Genomic DNA, 21,238 nt, shown 5'->3' with positions numbered 1-21,238 from the left:
CTCAAAAACCTCAAGTCAAGTCAAGTCATGTTTATATATGTGACGCCCTGAATCACAAGGAGTCTCAAAGGACTGTACAGACCACAGATTATTGCAAACCACAGACTGTGATGACACCACCCCCTGATCTAAAACCTACATGAGGGCAAGGAAAAACTCAAAAACCTCAAGTCAAGTCCTGTTTATTTGTGACGACCTTAATCACAAGGAGTCTCAAAGGGCTGTACAGACTATTATGACACCATCCCCTGATCTAAAACCTACATGAGTGCAAGGACAAACTCAAAACCTCAACATGAGGCAATTAAGAAACTATGAGAAGACCCCGTACATGAGGTCATCCCCTTCCATGATGCCCAGGCTTTTGCAACACACAACACACACACCTCATCCTAAAACATCCAGTATTTACTTTTCTACAATCCCAAACCTATTTTTAGGATCCATGAGTCTAATTTGAATTCAAAACTTCTCCAACACTTCGACCGCGTATCATCCTTCCAACTTCTCTCACCATTGTTCTTCTCGGAGCCGTCCCGGTGGCCGAGCTACAGTAGGACAAGGGCCCTTCGCCTTAATCATTTTTGACAAGCATAGCTAACCTCTTCCTGCTACAGGTCAGCTTCCCGAACGGCTCTAATGAAATGTGACGCCCGTCACGATATGCACCTGCCATCTCGGACGCTAATGAAAATGTCCCGGCCGTAAAATACGCAGGAGCCACTTGGGAGTCGGCTCTTCGGAGCTTTGACAGGATGAGAGTTTCTCTTTCCACCGCTTGTCTGGAAAAACATTTGGATAAAAAGCCGCGTGGCAATTAGTGTTTCGCCGGTATATGTCTCTGATCTCGCATAGATCTCCCTGGTGGGCTGTTTCCCCACATAGAGATTTGAGATATCAGCAATGTTCCTTCCAAGCAATTGCGCACTACCCAGAGCTTTTCCGTGCACGAGAAAATCGAGCCGGCTCACAAAAATCAGGGCTCGAAATAGCTCATTAAGAAGCAAATTAAGTCATAGTTACAGTGCATGAAGGTTAAATACACGGGTTCCCCTGACGCTGTGTTCTAAATGCGGTATTTGGAAGTCAAGGTCGAAGTAGAAGGAAGTTGAGTCAAGTCAGTAGAGTTTTTCGAGAACCGGCTTCTTCGGCTCGGCTCACTAAAAGGAACCGGCTCTTTCGGGTCCTAAACGGCTCTTCAGGTTGTTTTTGCTTCTTTTATCCCTACACGACCAAATATTATCCAAAATTGTTCACAAAAATGACTTGAAGGAAGGGGGAATAGAACAAAAAAGAAAAAAAAATGAAAAAGTAGTGAAAAGCTTAGAAAAAAAAGAAACGAAAGGAAGAGAGAAAAAAAAGGAAAAAGAAACAAAGGAAAAAAAGATAAGTAGAGAATACAACAGCTAGGAAAAAATAAACACAATGAAAAAAAAACAGGGAAAAAGAAGAAAAAGTTTGTCTGCCTGATCGGGCCCCCTGTTTGACACCTGTGCTCTAGGGACAATTCGGTTAGGCCACTCAACCTAACATGCATGCTTTTGGAGTGCCCTGAGGAAACCCAAGTAAGCACGGGGAGAACATGCAAACCCCACACAGGGAGGTTAGATCTCACGAGGCCCGTGAGACAACACTCAGCGAAGCGCAAGAGAAAAACAAGCTGCAGGTTAAAATATGACAACTTGATGTTGCCAAAGAAAGGTGCCTTGAACAAGGACACTGTACTTGTATCTCTCTCTCTCTCTCTCTTTCTCTCTCTCTCTCTATTAACCTCTTTTGCTCTAATTTTGTTTTTTCCTTTTCTCTCTTTTCTCTTTCTCTCTTCCCACCCTTCAGGTTTTCTTTTCTCTTTTCTCTCCTTCTGTCTTTCTATTTCTCTTTGGATATCTTTCTTCCTCTCCCTTTCGTTTCCTCCCTCTCTCACGACTTTTTATCTCTTTTGTTTGTCTCTCTCTCTCTCACCCCTTTTCTCCCACTCTGTCTCCGTCTCTTTCACTCTTTGTGTCTCTTTTTCTCTTTCTTTGTTCCTCTTAGTCTCTTTCTCTCTCTGTGTCTTTTTAACTTCTTTTGCTCTAACTTCCTTTTTTCCTTTTCTGTCTTCCTACCCTTCACAAATTATTTTCTCTTTTCTCTCCTTCTGTCTTTCTATTGCTCTTTGGATTTCTTTCTTCCTCTCCCCTCCTTTTCCCCCTTTCTCACGACTTTTGTTATCTCTTGTTTCTCACGCTCTCTCCCTCTCTCTCTTTTTCTTTCTTTGTCCCCCCCTCTCACGCTTTCCCTCCCTCTTTCTCTTATTTCTTTATCTCTCCTTTTCTTTCTCTTTAATCTACTCGTCCGGCCCCCGACAGAATGTTCGTTCTATCGCGTGGCCCCCGAGTTCAAATGAGTTCGACACCCCTGCTTCAAACCTTTAAACCGGTCGGCAGTGAGCTAGAATCGAGTTAGGTCCCCACGATGAACTAAAATGAGGAGGGTCCTCATCCGTCATGCTAATGCTTAAGACTAACTCCTACACATTAGCGGCAAAGCGGTGGGGGGGGGCGACACGGCTAGAAAATGAGACGGAGAAAGAGGGGCCGCTAATGAATCAGCCACGGCGAGTGAATGAATCGGAGATCTGTCAAGGCGGCTGGACTGTGCCTAATTATCTCTGCTCCTTCTTTGTCTCCATCTTCAATGGCGCTAAGGCAGCTCTGCCGATATCATGGGCCCCTCCCTCTGCAACGTCAGTTCCCTTCGCTTGTCATCCTCTTTGCGATTTGCAAGTCAAATGAGTTTCCTCTTTGAGAGTTTTGAAATAAAAAAACATGGCCTGTAAGATTTTCATTAGGGGAGACGATACACTTAATAATTCGCTTTCGATTTTGACTCACTTGCAAAGCTAGATTTAAACGCAACGATGGAGCGCAATGGTGACGTTGAATTCAAGGACTCATCTCATCTCATCTCACTAGCTGCACTGCTTATCCTCAGTAGGGTCGCGGGGGTGCTGGAGCCCATCCCAGCAATCATCGGGCAGTGGGCAGGGGACACCCTGAACTGGTTGCCAGCCAATCGCAGGGCACACAGGGACAGACAACTCGCGGACATTTTGGACCGGCCAATCCACCTGAAATGCATGTCTTTGGAATGTGGGAGGAAACCGGAGTGCCCGGAAGAAACCCACGCAAGCACGGTGAGAACATACAAACTCCGCACAGTAAGTCCGGTAGCTGGATTTGAACCCACACAGGAGGTTCCCGAGACCTTAGAACCACTGCGCCGCCGTGCTGCCCTGAATTCAAGGACTGTATGGGGAAACTTTGTTCTCAAGGTTTCTTCATTTTCCTCATGTTGAGGTTTTTTTGAGTTTTTCTTGCCCTCATGTAGGTGTTAGACCAGGGGATGGTGTCATAATAGTCTGTAATAATAGTCTGTGCAATAACCTGTGCAGCCCTTTGAGACTCTTTGTGATTAAGGGCGTCACAAAGAAACAGGACTTGACTTGTTCTGTGTTAAGCATTTAGGGATGAGGGGAGCACGGTGATGCAGTGGTTAGCACGTGTGCGGCACAGTTCTGTGTGGAGTTTGCATGTTCTTCCTGTGCTTGCGTGGGTTTCCTCCAGGCACTCCGGTTTCCTCCCACGTTCCAAAAACATGCATGTCAGGTTAGTTGGCCGGTCAAAATTGTCCTTAGAGGGAGTTGTCTGTCTCTTTGTGTCCTGCGACTGGCTGGCAACCAGTTCAGCTACCAGCCTTCCTGTGCGGAGTTTGCATGTTCTCCCCGTGCTTGCGTTGGTTTCCTCCGGGCACTCCGGTTTCTCCCACGTTCCAAAAACATGCATGTCAGGTTAATTGGCCGGTCCAAAATGTCCCTAGAGGGAGTTGTCCTTCTCTGTGTCCTCCGACTGGCTGGCAACCAGTTCAGCTACCAGCCTTCCTGTGCGGAGTTTGCATGTTCTCCCCGTGCTTGCGTGGGTTTCCTCCGGGCAGTCTGGTTTCATCCCACGTTCCAAAAACATGCATGTCAGGTAAATTGGCCAGTCCAAATTGTCCCTAAGTGTGGATGAGCAGGCGAATTGTCTGTCCCTGTGTGCCCTGCGACTGACTGGCAACCGGTTCAGGGTGTCCACTGCCTGTATACGTTTTTTTAAGCAATTTTGAAGGGGTGCCGCTACTTCCGATTCCGATTCAGATCTACTTTATTGTCATTCTTGTACACGTGTATACAGAACGAAATGTTGATACATCTGACCCGCACAGTTTCCTTGAATGTATAAGATATAAATAAAATGTTGTATTGAGTTGGAGTATTGAAGTACTAATAATATACTAAATAATTATAGCTATGTATAGTATTATACTGTGTAATACAGGGGCGGCAGTAGCTCAGGAGGTAGAGCGCTCGTCAGTTCGAATCCCGGCTCGGCCGTGTTACATGACGAAGTGTCCTTGGGTAAGACACTGAACCCCTAATACCCCCAATAAGCAGGTTAGCGTCTTACATGGCTGCAATACAAGGCCGCTATTGGGAAATGTGGAGCACATTGTAAAGCGCTTTGGGAAGTCATTGACTTGAAAAGCGCTATAGAAATGCAGATAATTTCATTTCAGTAGTGCAAAGAGTGCAAGAGGAGCAGCTAACCAGATGTGCAAAATGGCCAGTCAGGTAAACAAGTCACTCTACCATAACAATAGAGTACGATAGGAGAGGAGAACAGATGTGCAAAAGAGTGGCTAGGTATAAGAAAACTGCCAGTAGTGCAAAAAAACCCCAAAAACAAACAAACAGATGTACAGATTAGCAGCTGTGTAGGCTTACTGTGTGTGTGATTGACCATTAACCGCGATAACCGAGGGATTACTGTATTTCAGTGACTTTTTAGAACACTTTTCATGGATTTATGTGTGCAAAGAATTCCTTTTTAAAGCTCTTACCTTTCTGGATGTTGTTGCCTGGGTTTGTTGACCTTAGCATAAAGTCCCTCCAAGTCATCGGTAGAAGCCTGAGGCTGCTTAGACGTCCGGACATTGGGCTGCGTAGAGTTGGGTTGGAGAAAATTGCCGATCTGGGCATAGTTGGGGTCGTTGTCGTCATCCCGCATATCGGGGAGGGATCGGGGGGCGGAGCTAAGATGGCCATGGTCTATTTCCGCATACCGAGGATCGGAGCTAAGGACGAGGAGGGTAGAAGATATGGCCGTCGATAAGCTGTTTGAAGTCAAAGTCAAGGCGATTCTTACCGCCTCTCTCTGCTGTCCCCTTCTTCCTCACTCCAGGCTTCCAGTCGGTTTTTGGCAGCTTTGCTCTTTTCGTCTTTCTTCTTTCCAAATCTGTGGACAAAAGGAACATCACAATGGGAATATTTTTCATTCATTATGTTCCAGATAGGGCAGCACGGTGACGCAGTGGTTAGCGCGTGTGCGGCACAGTTCTAAGGTCTCGGGAACCTCCTGTGTGGGTTCAAATCCAACTAGCGGACTTCCTGTGCGGAGTTTGTATGTTCTCCCCGTGCTTGCGTGGGTTTCCTCCGGGCACTCCGGTTTCCTCCCACGTTCCAAAGACATGCATTTCAGGTGGATTGGCCGGTCCAAATTGTCCCTAGGTGTGAATGAGCGAGTTGTCTGTCCCTGTGTGCCCTGCGATTGGCTGGCAACCGGTTCAGGGTGTCCCCCTGCCCACTTAAATGCGTTTTTCCCGGCTTCTTTAGCAGCGTGTGTCTTGCGGGAATTTTTCAACGAAGGAAATGTGCCTTGGCATAAAAAGGTTAAAATCCTCCGCTCTGAAGGCTTTTGGTATGACATTTGCACTACTGGTGATCTAGTGGAAACGTGTCAGCGCTCTCATCGCCGTCACCCTGTGTTCGATTCTGGTTTTAAACAAAGTTCTGCAATCAAAGATGAATGTGCCATAAATGTATAAAGAAAGTAACAGTTAATATGGTAGCTTTTTAACTGGTCAAAATTCCGAGTGCCTTATAGTGTGGTACGCCTAATGCAGGGGTGTCAAACTCACTTCAACTCGGGGGCCACACAATAGAACAAACATTCTGTCGGGGGCCGGACAAGTAAATTAAAGAGAAAGAAAAAGAGGGGTAAAGAAAGAAGAGAAAGAGGGAGGGAAAAGGAGAGAGGGCGGGATTAGCACAGGAGGTAGAGCGCTCGTCTGGGGATCAAGAGATCGCAGGTTCGAATCCCGTCTCCTCCGTGTTTCATGTCGAAATGTCCTTGGGTAAGACACTGAACCCCTAATGCCCCCAATAAGCAGGTTGGCGCCTTGCATGGCTGCACGGCCGCTATTGGTGTGTAAAGTGTGTGTGAATGGGTAAATGTGAAGCACATTGTAAAGCGCTTTTAATTGACTTGAAAAGCGCTATATAAATGCAGATCATTTCATTTAATTTCAAAGAAAGAACAAGAGAGAGAGGGAGAGAACGTGGGAAAAAAACGATAAAAAGTCGTGAGAGAGGGGGAAAAAAGGGAGAGGAAGAAAGAAATCCAAAGAGAAATAGAAAGACAGAAGAAGAGAAAAGAGAAAAGTAAGCGCGAAGGGTATGAAGAGAGAAAGAGAAAAGACAGAAGGAAAAAAGTAAGTTAGAGCAAAAGAGGTTAAAAGACACAGAGAGAGAAAGAGACAAAGAGCAACAAAGGAAGAGAAAAAGAGAGACACAGAGAGAGAAAGAGACAGAGTGGGAGAAAAGGAGTGGAAAAGAGAGCAAGAGAGAGACAGAAAGAGAGAGCGAGAGAGAAAAAGAGAGAGAGAGAGAGAGAGAGAAATAAATCCAAGTACAGTGTCTTTGTTCTAGGCACCTGTCTTTGGCAACATCAAGTGGACCTATTTCAACCTGCAGCTTGTTTTTCTCTTGCGCTTCTCTGAGTGTTGTCTCGCGGGCCGGATTTAATCCCTTAGCGGGCCTAATCCGGCCCGCGAGACGCCTGCTTGACACCTGCGCCCTGATGAATGAAGGGGTGTGCCTTATAGTGGGGAAAGTACAGTACTTTACCAAGATGAATTGTTTAGCGTCTGGATCCCAAAAACTAATCCCAGGAACCGTTTTCGGGGGCGAATCCATTCGAGTTATCTTTTTATGAGGATGGCAATAACCAGAAGTTTGATACAAGCGTGTAGTTCAACACATCAATATTTAAAACTTTTATCAGGCATGATGTTAAATTCTCTTTTCAAATCCCAATGGCGTCAGCGGCGATCACTAAGCCTTTCTGCTCTTTAAATATTTAAAATCCTTTCATCCGATCTTTTCCTCGGAAAATGTGCTGAAGCGATCTGCGTTTATCTTATTAATAGCGAGAAAAAATGAGTCTTTACAAGAGGAAGACATGAAGCCTGAACGGAAACCTGTTGGCCGAGTTAAAATCGGTCCGGACGGGAGTCGAGGGAAACAAATACGATTATAATTATTATTATTTTTTAGACAGAATGGAATGGTAACTTGCTACAAACGTTTGCTTTATTCCGATTTTGAGATCTTCGTTCAGTTTAGAAATTTTGGTTCGTTTGGCAATTTGCATACTCGGTAGCCAATCAGAAGCCCGCATCGAATAACTTCCGGGCTTTCCCGAGCGTTCTAAGGTCGTGCATTTGCATATCATTTTCCAAATAGACGCACAGAGAACACAAGAAAAATGGAGAAGTGGTTAGAAATCAAGCCAAAACCTCAGCCCCAGAAGAAAGATTCAAAAGAAGCTAAGAAAACTGATGACGCTTCAAAACGTAAGCGTTTGTCAATTTAATAGCACTCTTACTCGTGGTATTGCGGTAAGACGTTTTTCATTGTGTGACGTCATTACGCACGCACCGTTTTTCGTTTCGCTAATTGTTGATCGCCATGTTGTATTGTGGTGAGCCGTGCCCTTGTTTGCTTGCGGTTGAGGAATAAATATGCTTAAAGGCTGAACCACAATGTCCTGCTCATCTTCTTACGCATGAGGAAACTGCCCACTCTGACATATCCTTACCAGGAATCAGGGCAAAACCTCAGCCCCAGAAGAAAGATTCAAAAGAAGCTAAAATAAATTGATGACGCTCCAAAACGTAAAGGTACATTAAAAGCATAGTGGAAAGGGGAGTTCACGTGGCTGTGGTTGTGAAAAATGGGGCAGGCAACTTTATGGCTGGGCAGGCAACTTTTCAGAGTTGTCTACCTTGGCGTCCTCTAACTTTTTGTCACGAGTTTCAGACACTCCATGAACATTACAAAATCGCTACTTCACACAGTGCTCAAATCTACCAAAATAGCCACAAAAGACTCTTCACATTCCAAACCGTAGAGTATGATAATTGTGCAGAAAATCACGGTTTAGCCTATCCCTGTTTTTATCTTAAAGGAGTCGTGCCTTTACCAGTGTTCTCGTTTGCCTGCGTCCCTGTGTCCTAGACGCATCATTTTTACCGGGGACGCATAGTCTCGAATCAACGTGCGTCCCAGGGACGCAACTTTTTTGACACAAAATTGTCATTATTACCCGATTACTTTTTCTTTTAACAAAGATTTACTGCACCCCAAACTTTTTGTCAGGCAGATCCGCCATTGTTGTTTTGGTCTCGCGGTTCGAGTTTTCGTCCGCACGCCGATCTCGGCAAACGAGATCTCGTTGCTTCGAGATTTCGTCATTGTTGTGGCGGTTGTGGTCAAGTGAAAGAGAAGTATGTCAACTACCGGACTTCCTGTGCGGAGTTTGTATGTTCTCCCCGTGCTTGCGTGGGTTTCCTCCGGACAGTTAGTGTTAGGTGCATATCAACACAAAATTGGTCATTTCTTCAGTGTTGTCTGCCCTGCTGTAGGCTAACTTTTTGTCATGAGGTTCAGACACTGCTAAAAATAATGTTTTTTTTAAGTAACATCCCCAACACTGTTACTGACATTGAATAAATACAGGTTTCTACTTTGCGGGTTCTAACTATCACGGGACTTGTTTGGAACACAACTCCGCGAAAAACAAGGGATTACTATACAGTGGAACCTGGGTTTTCCAACGCCTCTCAGTTCGAACAAATCGGAGTCCGACCAAAAATTTCCAGAAATTCTCGCTTCGCTGTTCGGTAAAAAAAATCGGAGTTCGAACGCCGGTAACGCGTGAGTGCATACGCTAGGGTGCCATGCTGAGCGCCGCACGGGTGTAGATCGCTCTTTCCGTGACCGACTGTTATCGCGTGCGGACGGGCTTCGTTTTGCTTTCGCTTTTAATATAGGTGTACGAAGTGTTTTAGCCCCCTAATTCTGCCTCCGAAGAAAGCAGCAAAGTTGCTACAGGTGAAAAAAGAAAAGTAGTGCGTACAACTATTGCATTTAAGAAAGAAATAATAGCTCCGTCGTCCACCTGCGCCTTCTGCTGACCACCACAAAGGTGAGGAATCCTATTCATAATTATTTTCTTTATCCTTTTTTTTATTTTTACACGTTCATGTTAGCTTAATCTTTCATACGGAAGATTAAGCTAACGCGGACGTACGATTAGCCTGGGTTAGCTTTAAATTTATGTTAAACATTCAGGGTGTTGGAACGGATTAAAACAATTTAACGTAAATTCCGGACTATAAGCCGCTACTTTTTTCCCAAATGTTCAGCCCTGCGGTTTATTCAGTGAAGCGGCGCTGGAGTATAAAAGGTAAGATTAAAACCAGTAGAATATGTGCGCCAAGAAAGACTGCAACCTCTAAGTTTATGCATACGTTGTTTGTGAAGTAAAGGTACGTTCCGATAATGAGGAAGACGCCCTTGATGGCGATAGTTATGAGGACGATCTACCGTGATTTTCACAATTATGGGATGCTTTCTTTAGACAGATACTGAGCGTGATCCTACTAGCGTGTTGGTACCTTTCACAGGCACGGTTTGGGATGAAAGTTATATTATTATTATCAAAGCTTTGAAAACTCTCTCGGTGTACCGACTTTCTTCGTAAATATGTGTCACCATGTATAATATGTATTCGCAACTGTATATTTTTGTAATGTATTTATTTTAGAGATTTATTCTGTTATGTGTTCTACGAGCGACTCAAAAAGAAGGGGCGGAGCAAACGCGGGCTGATGGGAAGTGGGGTGAAGCTGGGTTACCGGTAGATCTGTGTTGTCGCAGCGGACAATAGTGGATATATATTTTTCCCACCCTTAACTTTGGAAATATACATTTTCTTTCCTTGGATTACTTTCAACGGGACCCGGACTTTACAAGTCTGCATCGTACGTTAATCACGGGTATCATTTTCCATTCATGATGCCGATTGCTGTTCTAAGATTGTGTACTATCTATTTAGTACAGAGGTGCGGCTTGTGTAAGTACAAAAGTGGCGAATCACTTAAAAAGACGTGAGTGCGGCTTATGATCAGGTGCACTCTATAGTCCGGAATTTACGGTACATTCTTTTTAATGGGAAAAATGATTTCGGTGATCGACCAAATCGGTTTTCGAACAGGGTTCTGGAACGTATTATGGTCGAGAACCGAGGTTCCACTGTGGTCCTAAAACACAGGTGTCAAACAGGCGGCCCGCGGGCCGGATCAGGCTCTCTTTCACTCTCTCTGTCTTCTTCTCTTTCTTTGTTCCTTTTTGTCTCTTTCTCTCTATGTCTTTTTTTCTTCTTTTGCTCTCTCATTTTTTCCTTTACATTCTTTCTCTCTCTCTCTTGCTTTCCCCTTCTATCTTTCCCCTTTCTTTCTTTCTCTCCTTCTCTCTTCTCTCCTCTTTTTCTCTTCTATTTCTCTTTGGATTTCATTCTTTCTCTTTCTTCCCCCTTCTCTCACTATTTCTGTTTTCATCTCTTGTTTCTCATGTGCTCTCTCTCCCTCTCTGTCTCTCTTTCTCTTTTTTGTACCACCCTCTCTATCTCTCTCTCTCTTTCACTCTCTCTGTCTCTTTTTTCTCTTTCTTTGTTCCTTTTTGTCTCTTTCTTTGTTCCTTTTTGTCTCTATCTTATTTTCTTCTTTTGCTATCTCTTCATTTTTTCCTTTACATTCTCTCTCTCTCTCTCTCTCTCTCTCAATTGCTTTCTCCTTTCTTTCTTTCTCTCTTTCCCTCCTCTTTTTCTCTCTTTCTATTTCTCTTTGGATTTCATTCTTTCTCTTTCTTCCCCCCTCTCTCACTATTTCTGTTTTCATCTCTTGTTTCTCATGTGCTCTCTCTCCCTCTCTGTCTCTCTTTCTCTTTTTTGTACCACCCTCTCTATCTCTCTCTCTTTCACTCTCTCTGTCTCTTTTTCTCTTTCTTTGTTCCTTTTTGTCTCTTTCTTTGTTCCTTTTTGTCTCTCTCTATCTTATTTTCTTCTTTTGCTATCTCTTCATTTTTTCCTTTACATTCTTTCTCTCTCTCTCTCTCTCTCAATTGCTTTCTCCTTTCTTTCTTTCTCTCTTTCTCTCCTCTTTTTCTCTCTTTCTATTTCTCTTTGAATTTCATTCTTTCTCTTTCTTTCCCCCTCTCTCACTATTTCTGTTTTTATCTCTTGTTTCTCACGTGCTCGCTCTCTCTCCGTCTCTCTCTCTTTTGTCCCGCCCTCTCTACTTTTCTCTCCCTATCTTTCTCTTATTTCTTTCTCTCTTTTTTTTTCTTTCTCTTTAATCTACTCGTCCGGCCCCCGACAGAATGTTTGTTTTATAGTGAGTTTGACACCCCTGTCCTAAAACCTTCACTTCAGGCAATGCAAAAAGCGCAACATACTAAAAAAAAAACAGACTGCCTGATTATGTATTAAAGGTGACACTCAGTAGCCTAGATGGTAAGGCGCCCGCTTTGAGACTGGGAGGTCGGTGGTTCGCGCCCCGGCCGAGTCATTCCTAAGACTTAAAAAGTGGTCGGCGGCGCCCTCTGTTGGCTGCGGCTGCATCGGCTCGCTACAACGGGTCAGGTGCAATCGACATTTCGTTCTGTGTACATTGTTACACAGAATGACAATACAAGGAAATTATTATTATTATTATTATTATTATTTAGAAAAATCGAGACTCATCGCTAATGCAAGAGGCAAAGGAAGAGGAAAGAAAAAAACAAGTGCGGATGGATGAGCAAAAAGGCACCGATGAAAATGATGCTCAACTGGGGAGGAATAAGGAGATTAGCTATAGACTGTGTAGAAGCATCGCTACAACATTAGGGCACCGGGGGAACAGTTCATCAGCCAAGCGCAACTGTTATCTCCGTAATTAGATTGCTCTGTATGTATTTTAGAGGGGCGAACATATCTCGGTGGAGTTTCGGCAGTAAGGGAGAGAGAGCACGCGGAGAAAGGATTATTACTATAGAGGAAAGAAAACTTTCCTCACATTGATGCTGAAACGTTTTTGAAAATGAATCTAGGCGTGGGACACAAATCCGGAAAAGTAACAAGCTCTCTTACTTGTAAATATTAGAGAGGCCTGTTCTCGTCAACCAAGGTTGGGTAGGGTTACTTGAACTGGATTACTTTCAATGACTTTTGGATGACTCCAATAGCAAATATGCAAATAAAAGACAAAATAAACTCAATAGGAATGAAATGATGACTCACAACACGCGGTAAGCTTTCTCTCCTGGCTTTGATCTCTTTGATCTCCGAAAAACTAACATAAAATGCAGGGTTTGGTAGGGTTACTTGAACTGGATTACTTTCAATGACTTTTGGATGACTCCAATAGCAAATATGCTAATAAAAGACAAAAGAAACTAAATAGGAATCAAATGAAGACTCACAACACGTGGTAAGCTTTCTCTCCTGGCTTTGATCTCTGGCAAAACGAACATCAAATGCGACAGAAACAAAATGAAAATCAATCCAAACATCATTTTTGCCGTTCTATGTGTTCTGTTACTCCCCGAGCCTGCACAAAATTGAGTCATTTTATTCATATTTAGTTTCTTTTTTCTTTTATTAACATATTTGGTATTGGAGTAATCCAAAAGTCATTGAAAGTAATCCAGTTCAAGTAACCCTACCCAACACTGGTTGTCACAATATGTTCAACCCATTTTGTCACAATGACAATAAAGGAATATTCTATTCTATTCTATTTGTTCCTTTATCTTCTTTTATCCTCACTGTTAAATGTGAAACTGGAGTGCCACGTCCAATTTTGTTGGGTAGGGTTACTTGAACTGGACTACTTTCAATGACTTTTGAATGACTCCAATAGCAAATATGCAAATAAAAGACAAAATAAACTCAATAGGAATGAAATGATGACTCACAACACGCGGTAAGCTTTCTCTCCTGGCTTTGATCTCTGGCAAAACGAACTTCAAATGCGACAGAATCAAAATGAAAATCAATCCAAACATCATTTTTGCCCTTCCATGTATTCCGTTACTCCCCAAGCCTGCACAAAATGGAGTCATTTGATTCATATTTAGTTTCTTTTGTCTTTTATCAGCATATTTGGTATTGGAGTAATCCAAAAGTCATTGAAAGTAATCCAGTTCAAGTAACCCTACCCAACCCTGGTTGTCACAATATGTTCAACCCATTTTGTCACAATGACAATAAAGGTATATTCTATTCCATTCTATTTGTTCCTTTATCTTCTTTGTTTTCTTTTATCCTCACTGTTAAATGTGAAACTGGAGTGCCACGTCCAATTTCGTTGGGTAGGGTTACTTGAACGTGATTACTTTCAATGACTTTCGGATGACTCCAATACCAAATATGCTAATAAAAGACAAAAGAAACTCAATATGAGTAAAATGATGACTCACAATGCGTGGTAAGCTTTCTCTCCTGGCTTTGATCTCTTTGATCTCCGGCAAAACGAACATCAAATGCGAGAGAAACAAAATGAAAATAAATCCAACATCATTTTTGCCTCTCCATGTATTCCGTTACTCCCCAAGCCTGCACAAAATGGGTCATTTTATTCATATTTAGTTTCTTTTGTCTTTTATTAGCATATTTGGTATTGGAGTCATCCAAAAGTAATCTAAAGTAATCCAGTTCAAGTAACCCTACCCAACCCTGCGCATTTGTATCGGCGAGACGGCTCCGAGGCGGTCCAGCTGCCGTCTGCTCGTCACTCAGCAGTCGCTGAAAGGGATTTGAGACGCGACGGGATTCTCTCACTAACAATTAGTATTTGATCTTACATCAGTCATACACACTGATCCTTCAAGCTGCTGCCAGGAAGCCATTGCACATCCGCTGTCCTGTCTGCTCATATATATACAGTGGTGGGCAATGTTCCCCCTAAGCTGCGTGTGTGCGCAATCGCGCACTACGCAGAACTTTTCCTCGCACAAAAAAATATAGTCGGCTCACAAAAATCAGGGCTCCAAATTGCTCATTAAGAAGCCAATTAAGTCAAAGTTACAGTGCATGAAGGTAAAACTACACGGGTTCCCCTGACGCTGTGTTCTAAATGCCGTATTTGGAAGTCAAGGTCGAAGTTGAGTAAAGTCAGTAGAGTTTTTGGAGAACCGGCTTCTTCGGCTCGGCTCACTAAAAGAAAACGGCTCTTTCGGGTCCCGAACGGCTCTTCAGGTTGTTTTTGCTTCTCCTATCCCTATACGACCAAATAATATGTAAAATGATGCACAAAATGACTTAAAGGAAGGGGGAATAAAAAAAAAAATACCAAAATGAAAAAGTAGTGAAGAGCTGAGAAAAAAAGAAACGAAAAAGGAAGAGAAAAAAGAAGGAAAAATTCAGAAAAATAAGGGAAAAAAAATAAAGAAAAAAAGGGAAAAAGTAAGTAGAGAACACAAAGAAAAAAGTAACAGATAGGAAAAAATAAACACAATGAGCTTTTTTTAAAGGAATAAAAAAATAAAGAAAAAAAGGGAAAATCTGGCCCAAAAGACAGCATTGAGAGAAGCGCAAGAAGAAAATGAGCTGTAGTTTTAAATATTTCTGCTGGATGTCCCCAAAGCCAATTAACACTTGCAAAACAATTGTGGTAGTATTTCTCCATTTCTCACTGACTCACTTCTTTTTGATTGATTTCTCCCTCTTTCTTTTTCCTGCTCACTCTCTTTTTCTCTCTCTGTCTTTTTCCTGCTGACCCTTTTTCTTTCTGTCACTTCTCTTATTCTTTTTACACTTTTTCTCTCTATATTCTTCTCCATTCATATCTCTATTCTGCTCACTCTTTTTCTCTCACTGTTACTCTGTCTCTCTTGTTCTCCCTATCTGTTTATCGCTCTCTCTTTCCCTCCCTCTCTTTCTCTCTCTTTTTGTCTTTTCTCTATTTCTCTCACTCTCTAGCTCTTTCTTTTTCTCTGTCTTGCTCTCTTTCTATTTTCTCTCTCTCATTTAAACTGAAATTCTCTTTCTTTCTATATTTCTCTTTCTTTCTCGCCCTCTTTCTCTCCATTTTTCGACCTCTCTCTCTCACCTTTCTTCCTGCTGACTCTTTTTCTTTCTGTCGTATCACTTCTCTTTTTCTTTTTATCTTTCTCTTTTTTCACTTTCTTTTTCTCTCTATATTCATTTCCCCCTTCTTCTCCATTCGTAGCTCTATTCTGCTCTCTCTTTTTCTCTCACTGTTACTCCGTCTCCCTTGTTCTCCCTGTTTCTCCCTCTCTCTTTCTCTAAAACTTACTAGTCCGGCCCCCGTGAGATTTTTCGATAGCCCCCAGCTAAAACCAGTTTGACACCCCTGCCCCAGGACGAGAGCATGTCAAAGGAAAGACCTGATGGATTCAGCAGGAACGCGTGGCGTCCGAGGCCTTATCTGCCGCTTTATATGCACGGGGCGTCCCTCATCATCCTCCACACGAACCCTCGGCCCTCTCATATTTGACTGGCAGCTCGCATCAGTGCCAGCAAAGCGGCACATCGTTTCAGGAAAGACGAGCGGGTTGCGGCGAAGGCAGAAAGCAGAGGGAGAAATTAATTTGTTTTCCGGCAGCTGCTGACGGCGATAGGGTCCGGAACCTTGTCAATTAGAATCGCGCCTCAGTAGCGCAGAAACGAAGACGCTTCTGCACAGGAAAACTCATTTCCAACAATAATACTTTTCACTTATTGTTATAATAAGGGGAGGGGGGGTGAGGAGCTCTCCCATACAGCCTGGAATTTCTGCATTGTGGACTGGCTGGGGAACTCACCTGGAGAATCATAATCAATGTTCCCGCACCGCCCAGAGCTTTTCCGCGCACAAGAAAATCTAGCCAGCTCACAAAAATCAGGGCTCCAAATTAAGAAGCCAATTAAGTCAAAGTTACAGTGCATGAAGGTAAAAATACACGGGTTCCCCTGACGCTGTGTTCTAAATGCCGTATTTGGAAGTCAAGGTCGAAGTAGAACAAAGTTGAGTAAAATCAGGAGAGTTTTTCGAGAACCGGCTTCTTCGGCTCGGCTCACTCAAAGGAACTGGCTCTTTCGGGTCCTCAACGGCTCTTCAGGTTGTCTTTGCTACTTTAATCGCAACGTGACCAAATATTATGTAAAATTATGTACAAAGGACTTAAAGGAAGGGGGGGGGGGATAAAACAAAAAAGAAAAAAATACCAAAATGAAAAAGTAGTGAAAAGCTGGGAAAAAAATGAAACAAAATGAGAGGCAGTAGCTCAGGAGGTAGAGCGATCGTTTTAGGATTAAGGGATCCCAGTTCGAATCCCGGCTTGTCCGTGTTACATGCTGAAGTGTCCTTGGGTAGGACACTGAACCCCCAATAAGTAGGTTAGCGCCTTACACGGCTGCACGGCCGCTATTGGGAAATGTGAAGCACACTGTAAAGCGCTTTGGGAAGTCATTGACTTGAAAAGCGCTATAGAAATGCAGATCATTTCATTTCATTTCAAAAAGAAGCAGGAAAAATTAAAAAAAAAAGAGCCAGAAAAAAAAAGAAAATAAACAAATAAAGGAAAAAGGTAATAGAGAACAAAAAAGCAAGAAAAAGTAACCGCTCGGAAAAATAAACACAATGAAATTTTTTTTTAGCTGTATTTTTAAAGTAGAAAAAACAGGAAAAAAGAGGAAAAAGTTTGTGTTGCATTCAAATAATTTCCAACGATATCAAGTCATGAGTACATAGGGCTCGGAGATAAAAGTTTACTCATGGAAATCTCATGTAGACTTCCAATTCTGATAAGCACAGCCGATTTAGCGCTAATAGTATGAAAAGTTGGGTCCAGTATATAAATAGCATTCACCCCACTACATTTTACAGTCAGTCACACCAACAGACCCCATTTTAAATGAACGCTACTAAGGAATCCTTTATATGGAAGCTCACGAAACAGTTTAGGTTCACTAGAGATACACTTAATGATGAAAACCCACAGAACAAACTGTAAACACCCAGAAACGTCAGCCAAGCACACAAATTATTTGATTGGGTGAGCGGAAGGGGTACAGTGCACTTCTCTATTACCAGCGCTGTCTGCACTGAAGGTAATATGCCGGTATCCTGTCAAGGTTGCCATGGTGCCCAATTGGCCCCGCCCGTGTGCCGCCAGCTGCGGCTCGTTGATGGATTGGCTTCCCTTCTATTTAAGCTCAGTGCTCTCACTCACCCTTTGTCAGTCCCTCAACAAACCTCTGCACCCGCAAGACGTGGGTTTAGACTCTGTCTGGTTTCCTGCTGTCTGGTATCGTTCCCTTCTATTATGTCCTGCGTTGAATTATATCAAGTCAATCTTGTTGCCAACATTGTACTTCCACTCAAAAATGTGATTAAATACAGTTGTGTATCGTGCAACCGACTCAATAACCCCCCAAAAATGTTAGTATTATGCGACAAAATGTATCAGGAAAAAAAAGAAAAGGAAATCTTGTGAAAGAATTGTAAAAACAAATGACGTTTGTGAGCCTGCAACCTTTGCAATCGTACATGAGTCAATTCATTCAAAAGTGAACATTTTTTTTTTGCATTGCCGGAAACTCGGCAAAATGTAACGTGATGTCAAGTTTTTAACGTGTTTGATAATTAATTATCTTGCCACACTTGGGATTTCCGTTGCTCACTGTTGTTTTAAGCGTTGCTCACCGACTTTGTGTGAACGCTCAGACCCGTAAGGAAAATTACAGGGAAATGGATCTAAATAATGATAGAATCTGCAGAATTTAAACCACTGAAAAATGGAAATCTAGGACAGAAGCAAACCCTGATAAGTGAATCCACGTGCATACTGTAGGAGAAGTGCAGAACATAAACAATTCATAAGGTTCATCCAGACACGTTAAGCGATGCGGTAAGGGAGCTATCTCGCTTATCCACTGGAGAGAGTTTGGAGCTGTGGGTGAAATGAAGAGCTTAATGTATGGATTAAGAGAGGAAATTCCAATTTAAATAAAAAGGCTCTTGCGGCTGACCGCTTAGAAGGTAAACAAATACACCTTAAAGCGTTACATCATAATACCTTCTCTCCAACTTTACTTAACATCTCAGAGGTCTATATTTTTGAGACTAGGTTGCTGGCTTTTTGGAGCTACTTTAAAAAGTAAAAGCTAAATCTTTGGTTTTAATTTTCTAATTTTTTTCAAATCAAACGTTTGCTTTATTCCAATTTAGAAATTTTGGAATTTCGGTTCGTCAGGCAATTTGCATACTCTGCAGCCAATCAGAAGCCTGCATCGAATAACTTCCTGCTTCCGGACTTTCCCGGGTGTTATAAGGTCGAGCGTTTGCATATCATTTTGCAAAGCAGACGCACAAAAAAACACAAGAAAAATGGAGAAGTGGTTAGGAATCTCAAATATTCAATAGAAGCTAACAAAATATATGACGCTACAAAACGTAACCGTACATTAAACGCGTGGTGGAAAGAGGAGTTCACGTACATACTGATGCTTTATTCAGATTTCGACATCTTCGTTCGGTTTGTAAATTTCAGTTCATTTGGAAATTTACATACTCATCAGAAGCCCGCATCGAATAACTTCCTGCTTCCGGACTTTCCCGGGTGTTATAAGGTCGAGCGTTTGCATATCATTCAAGTCGACGCACAGAGAACGCAAGCAAAATGGAGAAGTGGTTAGGAATCAAGCCAAAACCTCAAATATTCAAAAGAAGCTAACAAAATTGATGACGCTACAAAAGGTAAAGGTACATTAAAAGCATGGTGGAAAGAGGAGTTCACGTGGCTTGTAGCAGACGACGCAACGCAAACATTGCATGAATGAAGATGAGTATATACAGGTACATGCTGATGCTTTATTCCGATTTCGACATCTTCGTTCGGTTTGTAAATTTCAGTTCATTTGGAAGTTTACATACTCGGCAGCCAATCAGAAGCCTTCATCGAATAACTTCCTGCTTCGGACTTTCCCGGGTGTTATAAAGGTCACGCATGTGCATATCGTTTTCCAAAGTAGACGCGCCAAGAACACAAGAAAAATGGAGAAGTGGTTAGGAATCAAGCCAAAACCTCAAATATTCAAAAGAAGCTAACAAAATTGATGATGCTACAAAAGGTAAAGGTACATTAAAAGCATGGTGGAAAGAGGAGTTCACGTGACATGTAGCAGACGACGCATGAATGAAGATGAGTCAATACAGGTACATACTGATGCTTTATTCCGATTTCGACATCTTCGTTCGGTTTGTAAATTTCAGTTCATTGGGAAATTTACATACTCGGCAGCCAATCAGAAGCCTGCATCGAATAACTTCCTGCTTCCGGACTTTCCCGGGTATTATAAGGTCGAGCGTTTGCATATCATTATCCAAAGTAGACGCGCAAAGAACACAAGAAAAACGGAGAAGTGGTTAGGAATCGAGCCAAAACTTCAGCCCCAGAAGATTCAAAAGAAGCTAACAAAATTGATGACGCTACAAAACGTAAAAGCATTGTAGAAAGAGGAGTTCACGTGGCTTGTAGCAGACGACGCAACGCAAACATTGCATGAATGAAGATGAGTTAATACAGGTACATACTGATGGCGGATGGAAAACATGTACGTGCAATAAATGTTCTAAGTAGATTTATAATAAACTTCATTTTAAAGTGTTGTTGTGTTATGTATTCTGATTATAAACCCTTAATACTTTGCAACTATGGATTTTTTCGCGATGATGCTAACGTTCCACCGGATGCTGACGTTAGCATAGTGCTAAATCTCCTGCCCACTGCTATCAATAAACCGCAGCTCGCACACCCCAACGGAGCTTTTATCGTCGCCGGTGACTTTAATCAGGCATGCTTAAGGACTGTACTTCCCAAATTCATTTAATACGTGGACTGAACAACCAAGGAAAAAACACTGGACCGTCTGTACAGTAAGATCAAACATCTAGTTGGATCCGGCCATCTCTGTCTGTCCCTCACCCCCTCATACACCCCCCCTGCGGAGAAAAACAAAGCCTGCAAAAAGGACAGTACAAACATCTTCTTTGTTCCTTTATCTTCTTTGTTCTATTCTATCCTCACTGTAAAATGTGACTCTGGAGTGCCACGTCCAGTTTCGTTGTCACAATTTATTCAACCCATGTTGTAACAATGACAATAAATGGGCCGGGAGTTTGACACATGTGGTATACACTATGGTTTTAAAATTTGGGGTTGCTTAGAAATGCCCTTATAGCATTAAACCAATCATAAACGCAACCCATACATTGCTAACATGGTAAACATACAAAAGCAATTGTATATAGAGGTCCATTTCCTGCAACCAGCACTCCGGTGTTCTAATAGTTAATCACGTTTGCCAATTGCATTAGAAGGCTAATGGATTCGAAAACCCTTGTGCAATTGTGTTAGCACAGCTGAAAACGGTGGAGCTGGTTAGAGAAGCTATACAACCGACCTTCCTTTTAGCCGGTCCAGTATCTGGAGCATCACATTTTTTTGTGTGATTAAACTTCCATAAAGGCCAGAAAGGGTGAACTTTCATGTGAAACTCGACAGTTTAGTCTTGTGCTATGCCATGCAAGATCTCCTACAATGGGGTGTATTACTCCCTTCAGAAAATAGCAGACATGGGCTCAAACAAGAGTAAAAAGAGGAATGGGAGGATCTTCTGCACAACTAAGAAAAATGACAAGTACATTAGAGTCATAAGTTTGAGAGAGAGAGAGACGCCTTACAGTTTCTCAACTAGCAGCTTTCTTAACTAGTACCCGCGAAACGCCAATATCAACAGCTACAGTAAAGAGGTGACCTCGAAAAGCTGGCCAGAGAAATAATATCGGAGACTGGCCAACAAAATGAAAAGATCAGTATGGGCCAGTGTTGCAATTGCGCACTGCTCGCCCATTCTCAGCGCACAAGAAAATCTAGCCAGCGCACAAAAATCAGGGCTCAAAATTACTCATTAAGAACCGACTTAAGTCAAAGTTACAGTGCATAAAGGTAGAAATGCACGGGTTCCCCCGACGTTGTGTCCTAAATGCGGTA

General features: G+C 42.6%; 1 protein-coding gene across 2 annotated transcripts in view; it reads right to left on the bottom strand.

Moving 5' to 3' along the window:
* LOC148368495 (partitioning defective 3 homolog B-like) overlaps positions 1–21,238 on the bottom strand; it is a 237,983-nt gene that overhangs the window by 59,490 nt on the left and 157,255 nt on the right. For both annotated transcript variants that reach the window (XM_088330519.1, XM_088330520.1), the window contains exons 20-21: positions 5,223–5,312; positions 4,918–5,151 (exon numbers count right to left, since the gene is read on the bottom strand). In XM_088330519.1, the coding sequence (XP_088186645.1) occupies positions 4,918–5,151; positions 5,223–5,312 (324 nt within the window). The remainder of the gene's footprint in view (positions 1–4,917; positions 5,152–5,222; positions 5,313–21,238) is intronic.

Source organism: Urocampus carinirostris, chromosome 3, assembly GCF_059441175.1.
Source record: "Urocampus carinirostris isolate Australia breed hairy pipefish chromosome 3, RoL_Ucar_1.0, whole genome shotgun sequence".
NCBI classification, from domain to species: Eukaryota; Metazoa; Chordata; class Actinopteri; order Syngnathiformes; family Syngnathidae; genus Urocampus; species Urocampus carinirostris.
The sequence above is the reverse complement of the archived record's forward strand: the minus strand, read 5'-3'. Positions and strand labels throughout refer to the sequence as shown.